The following is a 15,734-nucleotide window of genomic DNA, read 5'->3' on the forward strand; positions in this document are numbered from 1 at the left end:
CATGTCTTTCTTTTTTAAGACAGAGTTACAGCTGTATTTATGTCTATTTGAGTTGTCTTGTTTCTGACTCTTGTCTTTTGTTTTTTGTTGGTTTTTTTTTTGCTGGACAGAGTTCTCAACGGAAACTTCCGCTTTTTTGCCATCGCCGACGTTGAGAAGCAATTCAGGCAATCAGGTTTGCGGTATCGACAAATCTAGGACACTATACAGTTGCCTCTCAACCTCTTGGCTTCATTTTGACTCAAGCACCCGTCGACTAGTCATCAATTCTATTTCCGGTTTATCCTAGCAAGCGGGCAAACTTGCAACCTCCCAGCCTCTTTGTGGAGCGTCGCATGGCATGGCTCAATGATCCCATCGGCGCGCTTAATGCCCGCCAAATAGACGACAGCCGATGCTTAACTTGACTGGGACTGCAAAGCTTAAACGCCTAGTCTGACCATCAGGGGGTGGCAACGTGGAAGCAGATCTGTATTACACCCTAGATAAGGCTGTTGTGGCACGGCCCTTCAGTGTTCGTGTAGGCATAAGCGGAATATTATGTGTGTGCCTTGACGATCGAACGACATCCGGGCAGCTGACTGGCATTATACGAACTACCCCTGGTCATGTGTATTGTATTGTTCTAAACTTGCTTGTATCTACTCGCAACTGCTTGACAGAAGAGTTGTGCGTTCTATAGTCAGAAGACTGAGTTGGGGTCAACCATTCAACCTTGGGTGTCAGAAAACGTTATAGTTTCATAAGCGCGACGGCCGCCAAACACGAAAAGAGAGAAGAAAATAGTAACTTGTTACATTGATTAATTGTCATCATACAAATTAACCCTTGTTTTGGCCGAACGCATGCCATTTGCCGATCTATGCAGAAGAGAAACTCTTGGCTCATCTCCGGTGAGACTGAAATCGTAGGAGAAGTTGCCTAAACAAGCGATCTTAGCGAGTTGGTTTCCATCCAGCTTATGGCAACCATCGTTTCTAAACTGCACTTGACGTTGAATGCCTTCCGAAAGCGAAGTGGACAAGGAGCAATCAGGACGATAAGAGCAAGGAGATGCTGGACAGTAATCGCCGAGTGGCGGCGTCTCTCGCGGCGATAGGGAGCGGGAAGGATCGAAATCTCGAAAAAACTGGAATTCTCGCCGCTCGGATGATTTCCCTTAGCGTACGTCTTGGTGTCGTCAGGGTCAAGGTATCGTCAGGGTCAAGGTATAAGCGCGTGTGGTTGCCCGCATTCACACTCGCCCTCAACACCATCCAGCTTTTGACGCATAAGCGAGCCCGCAACCTTGCAACTACGACTTTTAGAAGAATACGAGCAGCTCCCGCCCGCTTCCACCCCCAAATATAAGCGCGTATCTGGGGAAATGATAACATGGTCATGGCTACGACATTCTACTGTTGCAATCTCTTCCCGTTGAATCGCTTCTTCATTCTTCATTGTTTCAGACCCCAAAGAGCCTTATCCACTCCACGGATAATACCGAAGCGAGTGCGAGAGCCGGCGGCGTTGGGTGTCGACTTTCAAGCCCCCCCCCGGTAATAACAGCCCCACGAGCATCCCCGAGTTGATGGCGAGACCGCCCCGGGAAAGAGATAAACAGGACTAGCATCGTAGATTTGAGTTATTGAGACAGCCTATCAGCGTCATTGTCTTGAGCCAAAATCCACAATTCACGCCGACTTGTGTGCGAGAAGCTGATCCACTGGCGGTCCACAACTATGTGTCAGTCCCACTACTAATGCCGAGATGTCTGCGGCGATGATCAGATTGCCTAGTTGGGACGAGCTGAGGGTGGCGGATAGCTGGGGATCGCCGGATTTGTGAACAAGTAAACAAGGCAAAACTTTCCGCGCTGCCTAATCCGCTGGAGGTTTAAAACAAGGAAGATTCTGCATGGGAATCATCCATGGAATCTACTAGATAGTATTCGCTGGGGAAAGTTGCCAATTCCAAATCGAATCCCAGTTTCAAGACGTAGTTCAAAATAGAAGCGCAGAGCTTACTCAGCCCTACGGGTTGTTTATACGAACAAGAGTCACGCCGGATCTGTTGTTGAGCCCCATGAGAGGACTTATGCATTAATCTAGTATATGAGTTCCTAGATAGATGCAAGTAAGCTATCAATCAACCTTGCACCCCTTATATCAGTCTCCAACCTCTTCGCTACTTGTGAGGTTTCTGTGACACTTAGACTAACCCTAGTCTCTATTTGCATCTCGTATAATTGAGCTTTGGTATATTTTTAACAGTCAAGAGATAACAGTGGACGACAAATATATCCACAAGGCAGATTTGATATCGGCCTATTTCCAAATTCCAGGGTCACAAGCTGTTTCGGGGCATCGCCAGGGATCCTCCTTCTTCGCAATGAAGCAAGCTCATGAATCGTGCAAGAGCATTCTATCGTTGAGAGAATGTATATAATCAGCAGCGCGCATGTTCTTAAGGGCATCTATTCATAACACTGTCTATTCATCTCATTAAGCAATTGCAATCCCGCAAACCAATGGTCCATCTTTCGAACCTCACTCTTCCTTGGAGGATGCCTCTCCCTTGCTTCCAACGGTCTGGCTCTTCCGGAGATGTAGCCACGCGGCGATGAACTTCACGCACGTTCCTCCTGAAATTTCGTGACATGGTTGGGCCCAACCGGCCGCCCTGTCAAGCTGTACGTGTTTGCTGCAATCAGAAGCCTCGGCAATCATATTGAGTTCATATAACGATCCTTACAATGTGAGATGCATGGAAGTGGATCATCGGGGACGTAATTACTGACTGCAAGCCGATATCCAGTACCCCGGGCGCGGAACCCCACGTTCTTCATTACCTTTCAAGGAATTGGGAGCTGTTCTTCTCGGCGAATTAGCAACCATGGCATAGGTACTCAACCGAGGCAATGTGGAAACCTGTCGCGGAGTCTCTTATCGGGTTCGCGGACCTGACCGGCCTCCATGCCTACAACGGTCTAACTGCAATTGCCCGCACTTCCTCAAACATGGAGGACTTTTGTTAGTACTCAGCAGGAGACAACGTTATCCACAGCCGTTTCTGGACGCCAGGTGGTGGCTGGGGCAACTCTGGTGTGGACAAAGCTATCCAAAGCCCCAGACACTCATATTGAGGGGATCTCTCGCGAATCGTCGCACGTGGAGATATTCTACGTTGGAACCAACGGCAACTTCAATCCACTCCGACAACACCAATTCCGGTAAAAACTGAGTGATTGATCAGGACTTTGTCGATGGCTCCTATGGGAAGCCCACGAACAAGGGTTCCGGAGCTCTTACCAGAAACGACCAGCGCGCGGAGGCTTGGTGGATCACCACGGATGGTGCCATCAACTATGGCCCCCTGGAAATCCTCTCAACGGCTGAGAGTACGGCAAATTGAGAGCAGCTGAAATAGCACATACCAGCTCTGGCATGACGGTTCTCGCGCGAAGCAACTTCCGCAAGAACATCTTCTACATTGGAAACGATAACAGGGTGTACCAGGGCTACTGGAAAGTTGAACAGCCCACAATCTGGAGGTTCGAGAAGCTGTCGGACTTTACTGCTGCCCCGGGATCATTGAAGGTCGTCTCCATGAACAGCTAGCACATGGAGGTGTTCTAGACTGCTCTAGATGGCTCTGTTAACCACGCATGCTGGTATGAGGGCACAGGAAAGTGGACTAGCACCTCCTTGGCTGGAAGCGGTATTCGTTGCGTGCCCAGTAGCTCCATCACTTTCACATCTCGCAAGGATGGGTGCATGGATGTCTTCTGCTCTATCACCAGACGGCTATACCCAACAGTCCTAACTTAGCCGCTCGTAGCTGAGAGCTAAGAGAGTGGACATCGCACATTGAAACGAGCACCACATGTGCAGAGTCAAGATTTACAACAAGGGAAGAACGTCGATGTATCCTTCATTTGTCTTCAGTAGCTAATGCATAAAACATTGTTTGTCCAAACGCTGATGACCGCCAATCCTAAATCATCGCTGCGCACACATATCTGCTTCCTCGTCATCACCATGGATAGGCCAGTTTCACATGCGTGAATTTCACTCCACCGTCCAACAGCTTCTCTCTTACGGCTTTAATCTCGTTTGGATCAAAATCCTTCTCTCGTTCCGGAAAATATTTAGAACTGTTCGTCAACTAGACCTCCAGAAGGTGAGGGAAAGAATCGGCTCGGTAATCAGCCACGGTGTTGAGATTGGCCACGCATTCCTTCTGTGGAGTAGTAAAACGGAAGCGTTTGATCGACTGAGGCAGCATGTCCTTGAGAACATGCGTGTGGTAATCAGGTGCATCCGCTCTTGGAAACACAATCGAAAGCACATCTATCTAAAAGACTTCGAGCTTTGAGAAATCTTTGAGAGACACAATCTGCTCACCATCCGCAAAGAGGGGCATGCATGTACTCAAATTGAATTCACTCCATGTTCTTGCTTTCAGTAGGATAGAAAGACTGATGAGGTTGTCTTTATGAAGTTGTAAGATCTGGATTATCTCCCTGGGGGTCACGCCGTCCATGGCCGGGAACTCTGAACCAAAGTATCGGAAATGTTGCAGTTGTGCACAATCGCCAACCATCCACCTCACTGCATTGGTCGGGGTGTCTCCTTGATTGAGAGACAGAGTTGTGACGTTTGCTAATGAGATTCGAGGTCTCGCAACCTGCTCAAGCAGATTAATTCCAGAACAGGGATTCATATGAAGAGTCTCTATGGACGGGGCGAGTTCAAATATCGCCGCAAAGTATTGAAGACAGAAACTGCCTCCAAAATTCATGTCCTTTACATGTTCCAAATAGAGGTATCTGAGATGGGCCAGCGATACCCTTCTTGGTCTCTGATCAGCCAACGATTGGAGTATTGTGTAGCCCCATTTGTCATACACAGTACCCGACAGCATTGTGGCAATGTGGACGCTTTTCACCGAGGGCGTGTAAGCAAGTATCAATTGCACAATAGTGGCGAACTCCCCTAGATCAATGGGAGGGTATATGTAATCGAGGCCCAAGTAAGCTGCTGCCCTGCTGAGTATCAACCACTCCGCCATAGTCATGTTTCCGTCCACTCGAGTGGTTTCGAATAGTCGTTGCGAGATAATCTCCTCCATAGAGGTCCCCTGACAGAGATCAAGCTTTTCTACATATTGGGCCAGGTCAGGGCGTAGGGAAATGGTCGCCAGGAAACGCATAGCTGTCTCAGCCCCTCTGAGTGTCGTGAAGCGAGAATAAAGCACAGGCGTCGCAATATCCCTGAGCCGGGTTGATGTGCGGCAGAGAGAAGCCAAAGACGGAGTGTCATATTGTGTGTCTCCTCTGATTCGAACCAGATCACCGATGTGGTCGTTCAGATGGCCGATTACTTTCCGGCATATATGAGAGATTAACTCTTGCGGGAGAGATTCCAGACGTGATAGCCCACTCATGGTGCGCGGAGTAGGTGGAAATAGCCAGGTGCTGGGAGGACGCAGCCAAGGAATACCTACTTGCGAGGAAATCGGAAGACTCATTGTTTCGGAATAATATGCGGCACGAAGATGTTGAGTGTGTGACATACGGCGAGCTGAGAGACGTTGGAACAAACATGTATCTAGCTGGGAGTTGGCACAGCGACGGTTGCGACTCGAGGAAACATATCAGCTGGCAGGAGCTGCGCGTAGGCCAAAGCAAACATCTCGGTCGCTTGAGTGCTGAGATAGCATGTACGTTTGAACCGTCTTAAAATGCTCTCGTTGCCTTGCCATTGCCCGTCTCATGGCTTCGTAATCCGGAGCAATGCTCTGGACTGCCTCTCGTAGAACGGGAAGTGCTATGCACGTGTGTGGCCGTGGCAGATGTATGTAACCGAGAGATGAAGAAAGAAAGTCTCCGGGAGAAACGAGCACCTACTACATCTCTCTATGTAACTTGCCACTGTCAGTTTGCTTGTGTGAAACTCTGCATACATGTATATAAGTGAATACCGACATATATATAATCATCATTCCCAGCTATTTTGACTAGCATCGGGCGAGTTTGCCTATGACGATTATCATCATTAGCATCGCCCCATGAACCATTGACGTGCCGCAGAATGGGCAACAAGTCAGCCTCCTCGAATCTCTTTCAAGGGACTGATTCACTGTGGTGTAGAAAACATTGAAGGTATCTGAGTGCGGCTGTTTAGCATCCACTGATAGCGCAGCTAGTAGTATACAAGTTCATGTGATTGAAAGTGCCCCTCAATTCACAAGATCTTATGCCACTACATCTTGAGATGTGGCTTCTTTTTCGCTTTACGATACATCAGATCGTCATTAGAATTCTGTTGTTATGCAGATATAAACGCCAAACAACGAGAGAGTGAATTGGTACTTAGTGAGCTACCCTAAGCTTAAGTTCTGCGCTATCAATAGTGACTTCTGTCATCACAGCCATCCTCTCCTGGTTGTGTGATTCATTTACTTTTTTTTGGTTTCTTGGTTCCTCACGTGTACACTGCCATATGATCCTTACACTAACTTGGTCCATTTACTTAGTAGACGTCCTTGTGATCAGCCTTGATCATATCTGCTCCCTTTTCAGCCACCGCGTACACAGAGTTCTGAATACGGCAATCTGGAATCAATGGAATGACAGAAGCATCAATAACGCGAAGGTTAGTAACGCCATGCACTTTAAGCGCCGGATCGACCACGCCCTGGTCGATATTCTTGCTCAAGCGGGCGGTTCCGACGGGGTGGAAAGCTGTTTGACAGCGATCCAAGACGGCACGCTTCATCTCTTCGTCAGAATGGAGAGGCATCTTCCAAGGCGTCTCAGATACAACGCAATCTTTGAAACCGTCACCCTTGGTCAGCACATCGTAGCTGAAGCGGATACCCTCACGCATGGCGATGATGTCGAGATCGCTTTCGAAGAAATTGAGATTGATGTTGGGCTGCTCGAACGGATCGGCACTCCTCAAAGTGACCTCGCCAGGACCAGAGACCGGACGGACTAGGTCAACAACAACGGTGGTGTGTTCTCCCTCCGGCGGGTGCGGGAAGTGCCATTGGAATGCGCTGCCCCAAAGGCAAACGAAGTCAAGCTCGAAATGAGGCTGACCTTCAGGCGAGAAGGGATCAAGTCCACCATTGGCCTTCTTAGCCTCGCGATACTGCTCATCATTCTGTAGATATTTATCAATGCGAGGGAACGCCACCATCTCCAAGAAACCGGAGCCGACTGGTCCAGAATGATCTTTCTTATAAGCAGCATGCAGCTTTTCGTTTTCTTTACTCTTTCGAAGAACAGCGGTATCCATACCAATGCCATCCTTGACGCGCAACACGAATGGGACGGCCGGGTGATCCATGAGATTCTGGCCAACATGGCGCGAATCGACAATGACATCAATATCGAACTTTTTCAGTTCACGAGCAGGGCCGACGCCACTCAACATCAAGAGCTTGGGGCTTTCAAACACTCCCTCCGAGAGAATAACCTCACGGTCTGCGTATACGTTGATGTCTTTGCCATCAGGAGTCGTAACTCGCACGCCACGGCAGATTCGGTCAGCATAGTTGATCAGCAGCTTCTTGGCATGAGTTTCGGCCAAAACCGTAATGTTGGGTTTATTCTTGAGGAAGAGGTAACTTCCAGAGCGCTGTCCCTTATAAATAGTATCGACACAGTGATAGAGGCCGTTCATTTCGCCATCATAAATGTTTGCCGTCATGGGTTCTCCGCGCGAGACCCAGGCTTTCTCGAGATTATCGCGGAAAGGCTTCATCTCATCAATAAGTTCGGCGTGAGAGATATGGATTGGCCCTCCTCCACCAATCTTCTTGAGCTCAGGGAGATAGAGCTTAGGATCATCATGATAAGTGGCACTCTTGCGTAGATAAGGAACGAGGGGATCCCAAGTCCATTCTTTGCCACCCCATTCGGCCCATCGATCAAACGTCGGCTTGCATCCAGGAACCCAAGTAAAGTAGTTCAATGATGAACTTCCACCAAGCATTTTGCCTCTCGAATTCGGCTTTTCGATACGCTCATAATCATCACGCCTGACCATGGTCGTCTTATAAGCCCAATCGTGAGCACTGCCACGTAGGTTCATGGCATTGGACGGCGTGGTAATCTCTGGAAGCTCTTCCGGGTTACCAACACCGGCTTCAATCACCAAGATGCGAACCTTGGAATTTTCAGCCAGACGGCCGGCAACACAGTTGCCGGCAGTACCGCCACCAACAACAATAAAGTCGAAGCGATCTCCGTCTTTCACGTTGACGCCCATTTTGTTGGATTGAATGGGAACAGTATTTTTAGAAGACATAAAGATGGATACGATAAGTAGAAGTCAAGTAGAGAAACTACCAAGAGATTCTTAGTAGTGAGATCTGGTGAACAAAGCTTCTTTACGGGCGTCTCTCAGCCAACTTTATACCTTGATTTCCCCAAGTTTCTCTTGATATCATCTAAATCCCGTCGGCATGGTTGTCTCGCTGGAGGCAACCTCTTCGGGGCCTCGGATAACCAAGGACGGCAATAACAAGCCATGTCATACATGGCTATACCGCTCCGATCCCGAACAGGGCAATATCAAGAAATCCTGGAGCAGCTGAACCCCGCCTCAAAGAGGGGTTATTACTGCTTTGTTTCGTATCGATCTCTCATTTGATCAGTTGTCGATCTCGTCGAGTGGAACTTTGAGTTTTTGTTGAAAGATATCGAGTCATTTTGCTTGATGCTTCGAACCTGGGTGCATCTCGTGGCTTCAGAACACAGGTCGGGACCTTTAGTTGCATTTTTCTTACCTATTAGTCCGTTGACCTGTCTCAATTGAACGAATAGGAAGCGTCGTCCATTGTTCCGTAAAGAAAAGTTGAGTCTAGACAAGCTGTGAAGCTGCCGTAGTCAACGCCATCAACGTTGCGCTACCTTTGGTCCTATTGGCTGTGGCTGCGTCTACGCTCTTACAGGAATGGACCGACGCGGCGTCAGAAACAGCTTAGCTGATTGATATCTCCTCCGTACGTTGCCAAACTTAATTCACGTCAAGGTCCAATCGCTTGTCTCCAAGCTCTGGCAGACATACGTCAACCCGCCGTCAACTTCTCGTTTCCAGTCTATTTTGGTCATAGTTCAGCTCAAAAACCAGTTGGGATTTCCGCTGGTAGGACCGCCAACATTGCAATCGCTCGATCGCGGCCTGAGCTGGACACCTCGCTCACACATTCCCTTTTCGTCAATCAAAACCGCCACAAAATATATATCATTCGACCAATAAACGAAGGCATTTACGCCTCATGGCAACATTGTCTTCGACGATGTTACGCGATACCAGGATGTGCGTAATCTCAGAAGCTCCCAAGACCTCAGCTACGTCTGCACAAGCTTCAAGCCATTGACGAAACGAGTCATTTGCACCAATTGGAGAATTTTAGCCTGAAAATATTTCAATTGAGTACTTTCTCCTCCAATAGATCCAGCAAAATGGATGCTTCTACACCTCAATGCAGCTACGCAAGCATTGCATGAGCATATCATTACGCAGCACCGTCGCAGTATGCTAGAATGACTTACCATGGCTCATCAGCCGAATATCCGACTCAATAAGAGAAATAAACTCCAATCCATGCACTCTCATACAAGCCAAGTCTTTGGCCTGATCACCTTATATCTAGCAAGCTTGAGGCGAAGAAGCGGGATTGCCGGAATAGTCAGACATGGGCAAGCTGAAGTGAAATCATGCTGTGTGCTATAATCTTACAAGTCGGCCACACCAAGCACATCGTTGTATTATTAAATCTAGAATGAATTCGCGTCGATAAATGGTTATGAAAAGCGAGATGTTTATAAAAGAAGCTTTACTTCTGCCCCCAGCTCTTCTATACTGAAGGTCACTCCCAATTAAACCTCGAGGACTCCCAGATCTGATGGAACGTTGAAGCGCCACTCAACTTCGTAAAGAATCTGTATTGAGTATGGCCAAGAAGGATCCGTGGGTCCAACTATGCATTGGCGAGGATGCAACTCTCTCTCTATTACCTGAACCAATAGATCTGCCAGCCTCTCTCGATCAGTACCACCCAGTTCGTCCAAATCCCACTTCCCGGTCCAGTTTCGAATCGGAAGATGTGGCGGGCTAGTGCTTGCGTCAAAGCATGCAAACCACTTCATCCTTGTTCACATTAGCCGAGAGCGAATTGAGGGGCATGAGAGGGTTTGAGCAGAAGGAATACCGCGTGAATCGATGCGCGTCATTACTGAGAATGGTGATTCTTGCAGTTTGTGTTGCGCCTGGCATATTGGCATCGTACATATAGAGCTCCCATTCATGAAGTCCAAGAATAGGTCTACTTCACCAAAGATGCCATTCATGAAAGACCGTAAGACCTTCTGAGTACACAAGGCCACTTCTGATGGCTTTCTTTGGCATGGAGAAACATTGAGTTCTTGACCCACATCATACCTGTTGCTTCGCCAGCACATGCAGCTGTAGTGGAGGTCTCGGCGGTGCCAATTACTCTGTCTATTTGGCCATGCTGAAGGATAAGTGTTGAATAGTCACTCTGGAGCACAACCCAGAAGATAGCACTCAAGGTTGTATAAGACCACCTGATTAGTTTGTACAACTTCTAGCATATTTTTCGGTGAAAAGAGACAAGAATTACTGAAAAATAACAACCTGAAATTACGTTCATATCAACATTTCTTTTGTTTCCTCTTCTTACCGCTAGACTGAAAGATCAAACCACACCAGCTACACATATATTCTAACAATACCATTGGCTATGACAAGAGTTGTCTCCATCCAATTAGTTCTAAATGTTATATAGAATTGAGAACCTAGGCACCATAACAATGCTACTTCGTGGCCACTTCCGCTAAAATTCTCAGGGGGTGAGTAGGGGCAATAGCTCTACAACCCATGTTGCCTCATCTGCAGAAAGAAATGGCTAAATTTCCCCTCCATCGATACACCATTCACATACAGCTGAGAGCATACCCCACTAGTTCCAAGATCAAGTGTATCCCTACTGATCTGAGCCCCTCCTTGACGAAACGGCTCCAGTAGGTGGCGTCACAGCCTTAACAGCCCGACGATACCGGCAAGACGGCACGATCACCCACCCACGCCAACGGAATCAAAACGGCTGACCCACTGACAATCCAGTATACGACTGGCGAGCGAGAGAATCCCATCTTCGATCTACGGGAGAGACGATGGTGGAGTCACATTATATTCGCCTACCGTGGCTCCACCGTAAGGCCCGAGGGTGTCCGAGCAAGGTGATGTTAAAGCTAGCTGTTTCTCAATTTCTTTGTATGTTTATCCAGTGGCGTTGGTCCACGTGCTACATTTCGGATGCACTCTTTTGGTGATCGTCTACAGCCTAAGATCCCAAAGTTGATGTTGGCTGTAACCGAGTTCCTAGAGTTAACATGAGTTCACTTCGAAGATCTTGTAAGAGTTGACGGGCATTGGGCTCGGAGTTCGCCTAGATCTCAGCACTTAATGCAAGTAATGACTCGAAATTCTTGTGATACAGCTTGGCAAGGGCATTGTGGGGGGTAGTTTCGCATATAACCCCAGAAATGGTAGATAGGCCGCGCTGTTGAACGTCACAACATGCCGGCAGTTGGAGGATTTACAATAGCAATGTCGGCAACGTGTTGTACTGGGATTAATGGGTTGTTCACCGGGTGCATTGAGAGGATTTTCAAGGAAGTTTTGAGATCTACCGTATTGTAGATGATACAACAGACGCTCAAAAACCAGTCAGGAACTACTAAGTAAACAAACATTGGTAACACGAGATTCTTTCTCAGCTCTCTTTTCGGAACTAGTCTATTCCACTACTTGTGGGGCCTACTAATACGAATATTTCCATAACGTAGGGTGAGGAGAAGGGCCTGGCAGAGTCGGGTTTAATATCTGGGCATTCTTTCGTCTGCTCGAGACACAGTGAATAAAGCCATAAGCCTCTAGACTGAGCTATCCTTGTATTTAAATCTATAATTGGAGTAAGTTTATATCCAAACAACTTCAGCAAATGATTCCTCTCATGGAGCACCATTGTTAACTATTTTGCAAAGTTCAGATTGCATGCCCACGAACCCTGCTTGATCAAACAGCGCCCTACGTGCATATTCATGCACCAGTTGCGCAGCCACCTTTTTCGTATCCTCTATACCAGTATCCATTGAGACCTTCTCGAATCGACGCAGCATCTCTACAACTGGAAGCACTAGCTGTATATCTGCCATTGATTCTTCAGTCAGGGGGTTTCTTGCAGCATTAGAAACGAGGACTATCAACGCTGTAATAAGATGATGCAGTGAAGACCTGTATACGCAGAAGATATTTGTCAATTGAGTTTATACCACGGGTAATATCTGCTTAGGTCAATGGAACTCACCATGTACAGGCATGATCGGTACTTTGGCTAAGATGAAGTAGAATTAAAGACGCTCTCGCCACCGAAACACAGCAATTAGGAGGTCCATTATCTCCATATACGTCTGAGATTGATGGCAATAGGTCAATCTCTGTCGGATCAGCGGTATTCAACAACCGGGGGTGACTCCATTCTTGCACTCTCAGAGACCGGTAAGATAGACCATGCAAATTGGCATGGCAACCAAGGTAGGCAAGAGAAAGTGCTCGTAACATCTGAAACGCTGGCCCTTCAAAGCTCACCCACAGTGCGCGATGTGTAGCAAGATAATCGAGAGTAGCACTTAGATCTAGATATGAGGCTTTCCAAATGCTAAGCTCCGCTTCTAGTTCATTAATTGCAGCCCCTCGTTCGAGGGCTGTTTGACGTTTTGCTCTGGCAGACATGAGTCGTCGGTGAATACGATTTTCGATAAGAGCAAGGTGAGATCGTGCCCGCAGGTAGTTGATCTTTGTAGAATTATCAACAGATGATATACAGCCCAGTTCATCTTCGGGATATAGTAGAGGAAGATCAGCACCGATATCATCTTCGTGTATTAGCGGTGGCCTTTCAAGCCGGGTGGCAAGATCATGGTCCAGATTGAAAGCTATCCAGAAGACACGATTTCGCTGTACCATGAGACGGAAAGCTTCAGATCCGGATTGCCCCAAAAGCTGTTCATCTTTCTGAATATGGAGACCATTTTGAAGGAGCAGCCGATTTGCAGCAGCAAGGAGTGTCGATGCAGCATGTGCGTCCGGCGCGGTTTGTAGGAAAATGGCCATTCCCACCAGTGCCTGAATGGCGAGGAGGTCATTGCTACCACGGATTGTGAGTTCCACCGCCTTGTCTAATGCGGTATCGAGGTATTCCCATGCTTCACGGTCCGGGTTGTTGGGAGAGTCGGCAAAATACGACAGATTTTGCTGGCGGAGAGCAATGGCACACATGACGTTTGTGGCAGTCCAGAATGCTGCATCGGCCCGGATCTGATCCATGTCTAGTTCGGCAAATCGATGCATGAAGTCATCTTCGTCGAAGAGCGGGACGATTCGATTGTAGGTGTGGAAATAGCTTCGAATAAGAGCCATGAACTCTGACCGTCTTCTCAATCTGGTATGCCCGGTACGGCTGTGAGGTGGTCTTGACACAGATACAGTCGTGAAGCATCCAGAAATCCAAGTCACAAGCTCTCTATTAAATAATGGAGTTTCGACATATTGAGCATTGGGTTCGCTCGTGGTAGTGGTTGAAGTAGAGTTTGGGGGTGACGAGGAATCTTTCGGGCTGTGTACTGTTGAAAGCTCCTGTATTGAAGTGCTCTCATTTGTATAATTCCGGCTGAAGTCTGTAGCTTCAAGACCGTTAACTGCCTGACGCAGAAGGCTCTCGAGCTCATTGACCCTCTTTTCAAGAGCTTCGTTCCTCTTCGGCCTGGGGCTCTTCGTTAGGACTGAGAGGTCACAAGACAAGAGATGAATTCAGGTGCAAATTGGCCAAGGTGAAAGGGCAATTTTAGAAAGAGAAAGAAAAGCTAAGCTCACCTTCGGCGCGTGATTTTCTTTGATGTTGCTGCCACAATATATGTACACTGCGCGTGAAACTTGACGCACTCCGAGCAAGACGGCTTAGCGTTGTCACATTTGACTTTCCTTTTGTGACAAGTATCACAAGCCTAAAGAATTTCTTGTAAATACGATGTTTCGTAAACTTGGCAAACAATGGGGTGCATACTCGGCTTTTCAGCTTTGGACTATGAGTGGATGCCGTCGATATTGAGGGAATGTCTGATGGAGACTCGTCTGAAGCATCGGGCTGCAACCCTGTCAATGCATCCTCAGATTCCATTCCGCAACTTGATAGTAAAACTATTTTCGTAATGCCGTAGGCAAATAGAACGCTCGGCTTGATGATGAATATGATAGCGACCGAGAAGACCGATAGGATGGTTGCAAGGACAACAACTTGAGACACAAGAGTTGAAGAAATAGAGCCACCAATCTGTCGGCGTCTCTCGGTGCACAACTCATTGAGAAGCTGACAAATGGCCGCTATCCTTGGAGCGGCAGGGGAGCGGACGGTGCCGCTCCGTCTCTTAAGCACGGTCGGTCGCTCTCGGTGACTTGCTGTCGCCGATGGCAGCAAATTCAGAGTATACTATGTATCATTCATTATTTTTCAACATGATGGTTTGTCAGGACTCTTGGATACAAGGATAAACGGTGATGCGGTGATACGGTGATACCGACCAAAGAGACGGAGATAGTTAACCCTGTGAGCTCGAAAGATAAATAAGTAGTTGAGTCGCTGCAGTAGAAGATGAAGGGATACAAGTCAATCAATTCAAATCATCAAACATCTGGTTACAGCTTTATAAAATTACATTGTGCTTAAGACTATTTCACGCAACTCATCAACATGACTGCCTCAAAGAAGACTGTTGTTCTCATCACCAGTGCCAATCGAGGTATGCCTGGCAGCATGGTCCGCCATCTCATAATACTTCATTCTAACGTTTGACAGGCATTGGGTTTCAACTCGCCAAAAAGTTTCTATCCAGAGATAACACAATTCTTATTGCTGCCGTGCGGAATCCCGACAACGCTCCGTCCACCGAGGCTCTGTTGGAGCTCTCCCATGGAACCGAGAGCTCGCTCATCATCACCAAGATTGACAGTCTGGACACCTCCAGCGCTGCCTTCGGCCTCGCAAGCATCTCCGATAGAATCAACCATCTCGATCTCGTCATTGCCAATGCTGGAATTCTTGACGCGTACGGCCCCGTCATGGAGATGGCTCTGGATGAGGTTTCCGCCCACGTTGCAGTCAACACCCTCGCTCCCATTGCTCTTCTTCAAGCCGCCAAATCGCTCCTTCAGAATGCAGCCAACCCCAGATTTGTCGTCATCTCGAGTTCGGTGGGAAGCATCGCCGAAATAGAAGGATACCCCGTACAATTGGGAGCATACGGAGCCAGTAAAGCTGCCATCAACTATCTGATGCGCAAAGTCCATTTTGAGGAGAAGTGGCTTACGTCCATGGTTATCTGCCCTGGTTGGACTCAGACGGATATGGGCAACATTGGAGCACAGAAGCTGAGCTTCGGAGAGACGGCACCTGTGCCATTGGACATTTCCATCGAAGGTGTCTTTCAGGAGGTAAGTGAATGATGCTAGCTATTCTGACAGTAATTACTTTCCGGATAATACTGACAGGTGACAGATTGATGAGATGAAAAGGACTGAGGGAGGAAAGTTTGCCGCGTTCGATCACATAGACCGCAAGTGGTAACTGACATTGACCTTCATGAAAACACGTACGAA

General features: G+C 47.8%; 5 protein-coding genes across 5 annotated transcripts; 2 read left to right on the plus strand and 3 right to left on the minus strand.

The window, feature by feature from the left end:
- Positions 1 to 2,899: 2,899 nt before the first annotated feature.
- Triagg1_4302 (uncharacterized protein) lies at positions 2,900 to 3,599 on the plus strand (the record flags this gene model as incomplete). The annotated part of the gene is made up of 3 exons (XM_062898691.1): positions 2,900 to 3,011; positions 3,112 to 3,211; positions 3,419 to 3,599. 3 exons carry the CDS (start codon positions 2,900 to 2,902, stop codon positions 3,597 to 3,599), a joined length of 393 nt encoding a protein of 130 aa, XP_062756809.1.
- A 736-nt stretch (positions 3,600 to 4,335) lies between these two features.
- On the minus strand, positions 4,336 to 5,427 carry Triagg1_4303 (uncharacterized protein; the record flags this gene model as incomplete). Its single annotated transcript, XM_062898692.1, has 1 exon — positions 4,336 to 5,427. The coding sequence occupies one exon, from the start codon at positions 5,425 to 5,427 to the stop codon at positions 4,336 to 4,338; it is 1,092 nt and encodes a 363-aa protein (XP_062756810.1).
- A 1,088-nt stretch (positions 5,428 to 6,515) lies between these two features.
- Triagg1_4304 (CAZyme family AA3) lies at positions 6,516 to 8,261 on the minus strand (the record flags this gene model as incomplete). The annotated part of the gene is made up of 1 exon (XM_062898693.1): positions 6,516 to 8,261. The coding sequence occupies one exon, from the start codon at positions 8,259 to 8,261 to the stop codon at positions 6,516 to 6,518; it is 1,746 nt and encodes a 581-aa protein (XP_062756811.1).
- A 4,172-nt stretch (positions 8,262 to 12,433) lies between these two features.
- On the minus strand, positions 12,434 to 13,502 carry Triagg1_4305 (transcriptional regulator family: Fungal Specific TF; the record flags this gene model as incomplete). Its single annotated transcript, XM_062898694.1, has 2 exons — positions 12,434 to 12,493; positions 12,672 to 13,502. The coding sequence occupies 2 exons, from the start codon at positions 13,500 to 13,502 to the stop codon at positions 12,434 to 12,436; spliced, it is 891 nt and encodes a 296-aa protein (XP_062756812.1).
- A 1,327-nt stretch (positions 13,503 to 14,829) lies between these two features.
- Positions 14,830 to 15,702, plus strand: Triagg1_4306 (uncharacterized protein; the record flags this gene model as incomplete). The annotated part of the gene is made up of 3 exons (XM_062898695.1): positions 14,830 to 14,878; positions 14,935 to 15,569; positions 15,634 to 15,702. 3 exons carry the CDS (start codon positions 14,830 to 14,832, stop codon positions 15,700 to 15,702), a joined length of 753 nt encoding a protein of 250 aa, XP_062756813.1.
- Between the last annotated feature and the right edge of the window lie 32 nt (positions 15,703 to 15,734).

This window comes from Trichoderma aggressivum, assembly GCF_033847375.1.
Source record: "Trichoderma aggressivum f. europaeum strain CBS 100526 chromosome Unknown scaffold_013, whole genome shotgun sequence".
In the NCBI taxonomy this organism is placed as follows: domain Eukaryota; kingdom Fungi; phylum Ascomycota; class Sordariomycetes; order Hypocreales; family Hypocreaceae; genus Trichoderma; species Trichoderma aggressivum.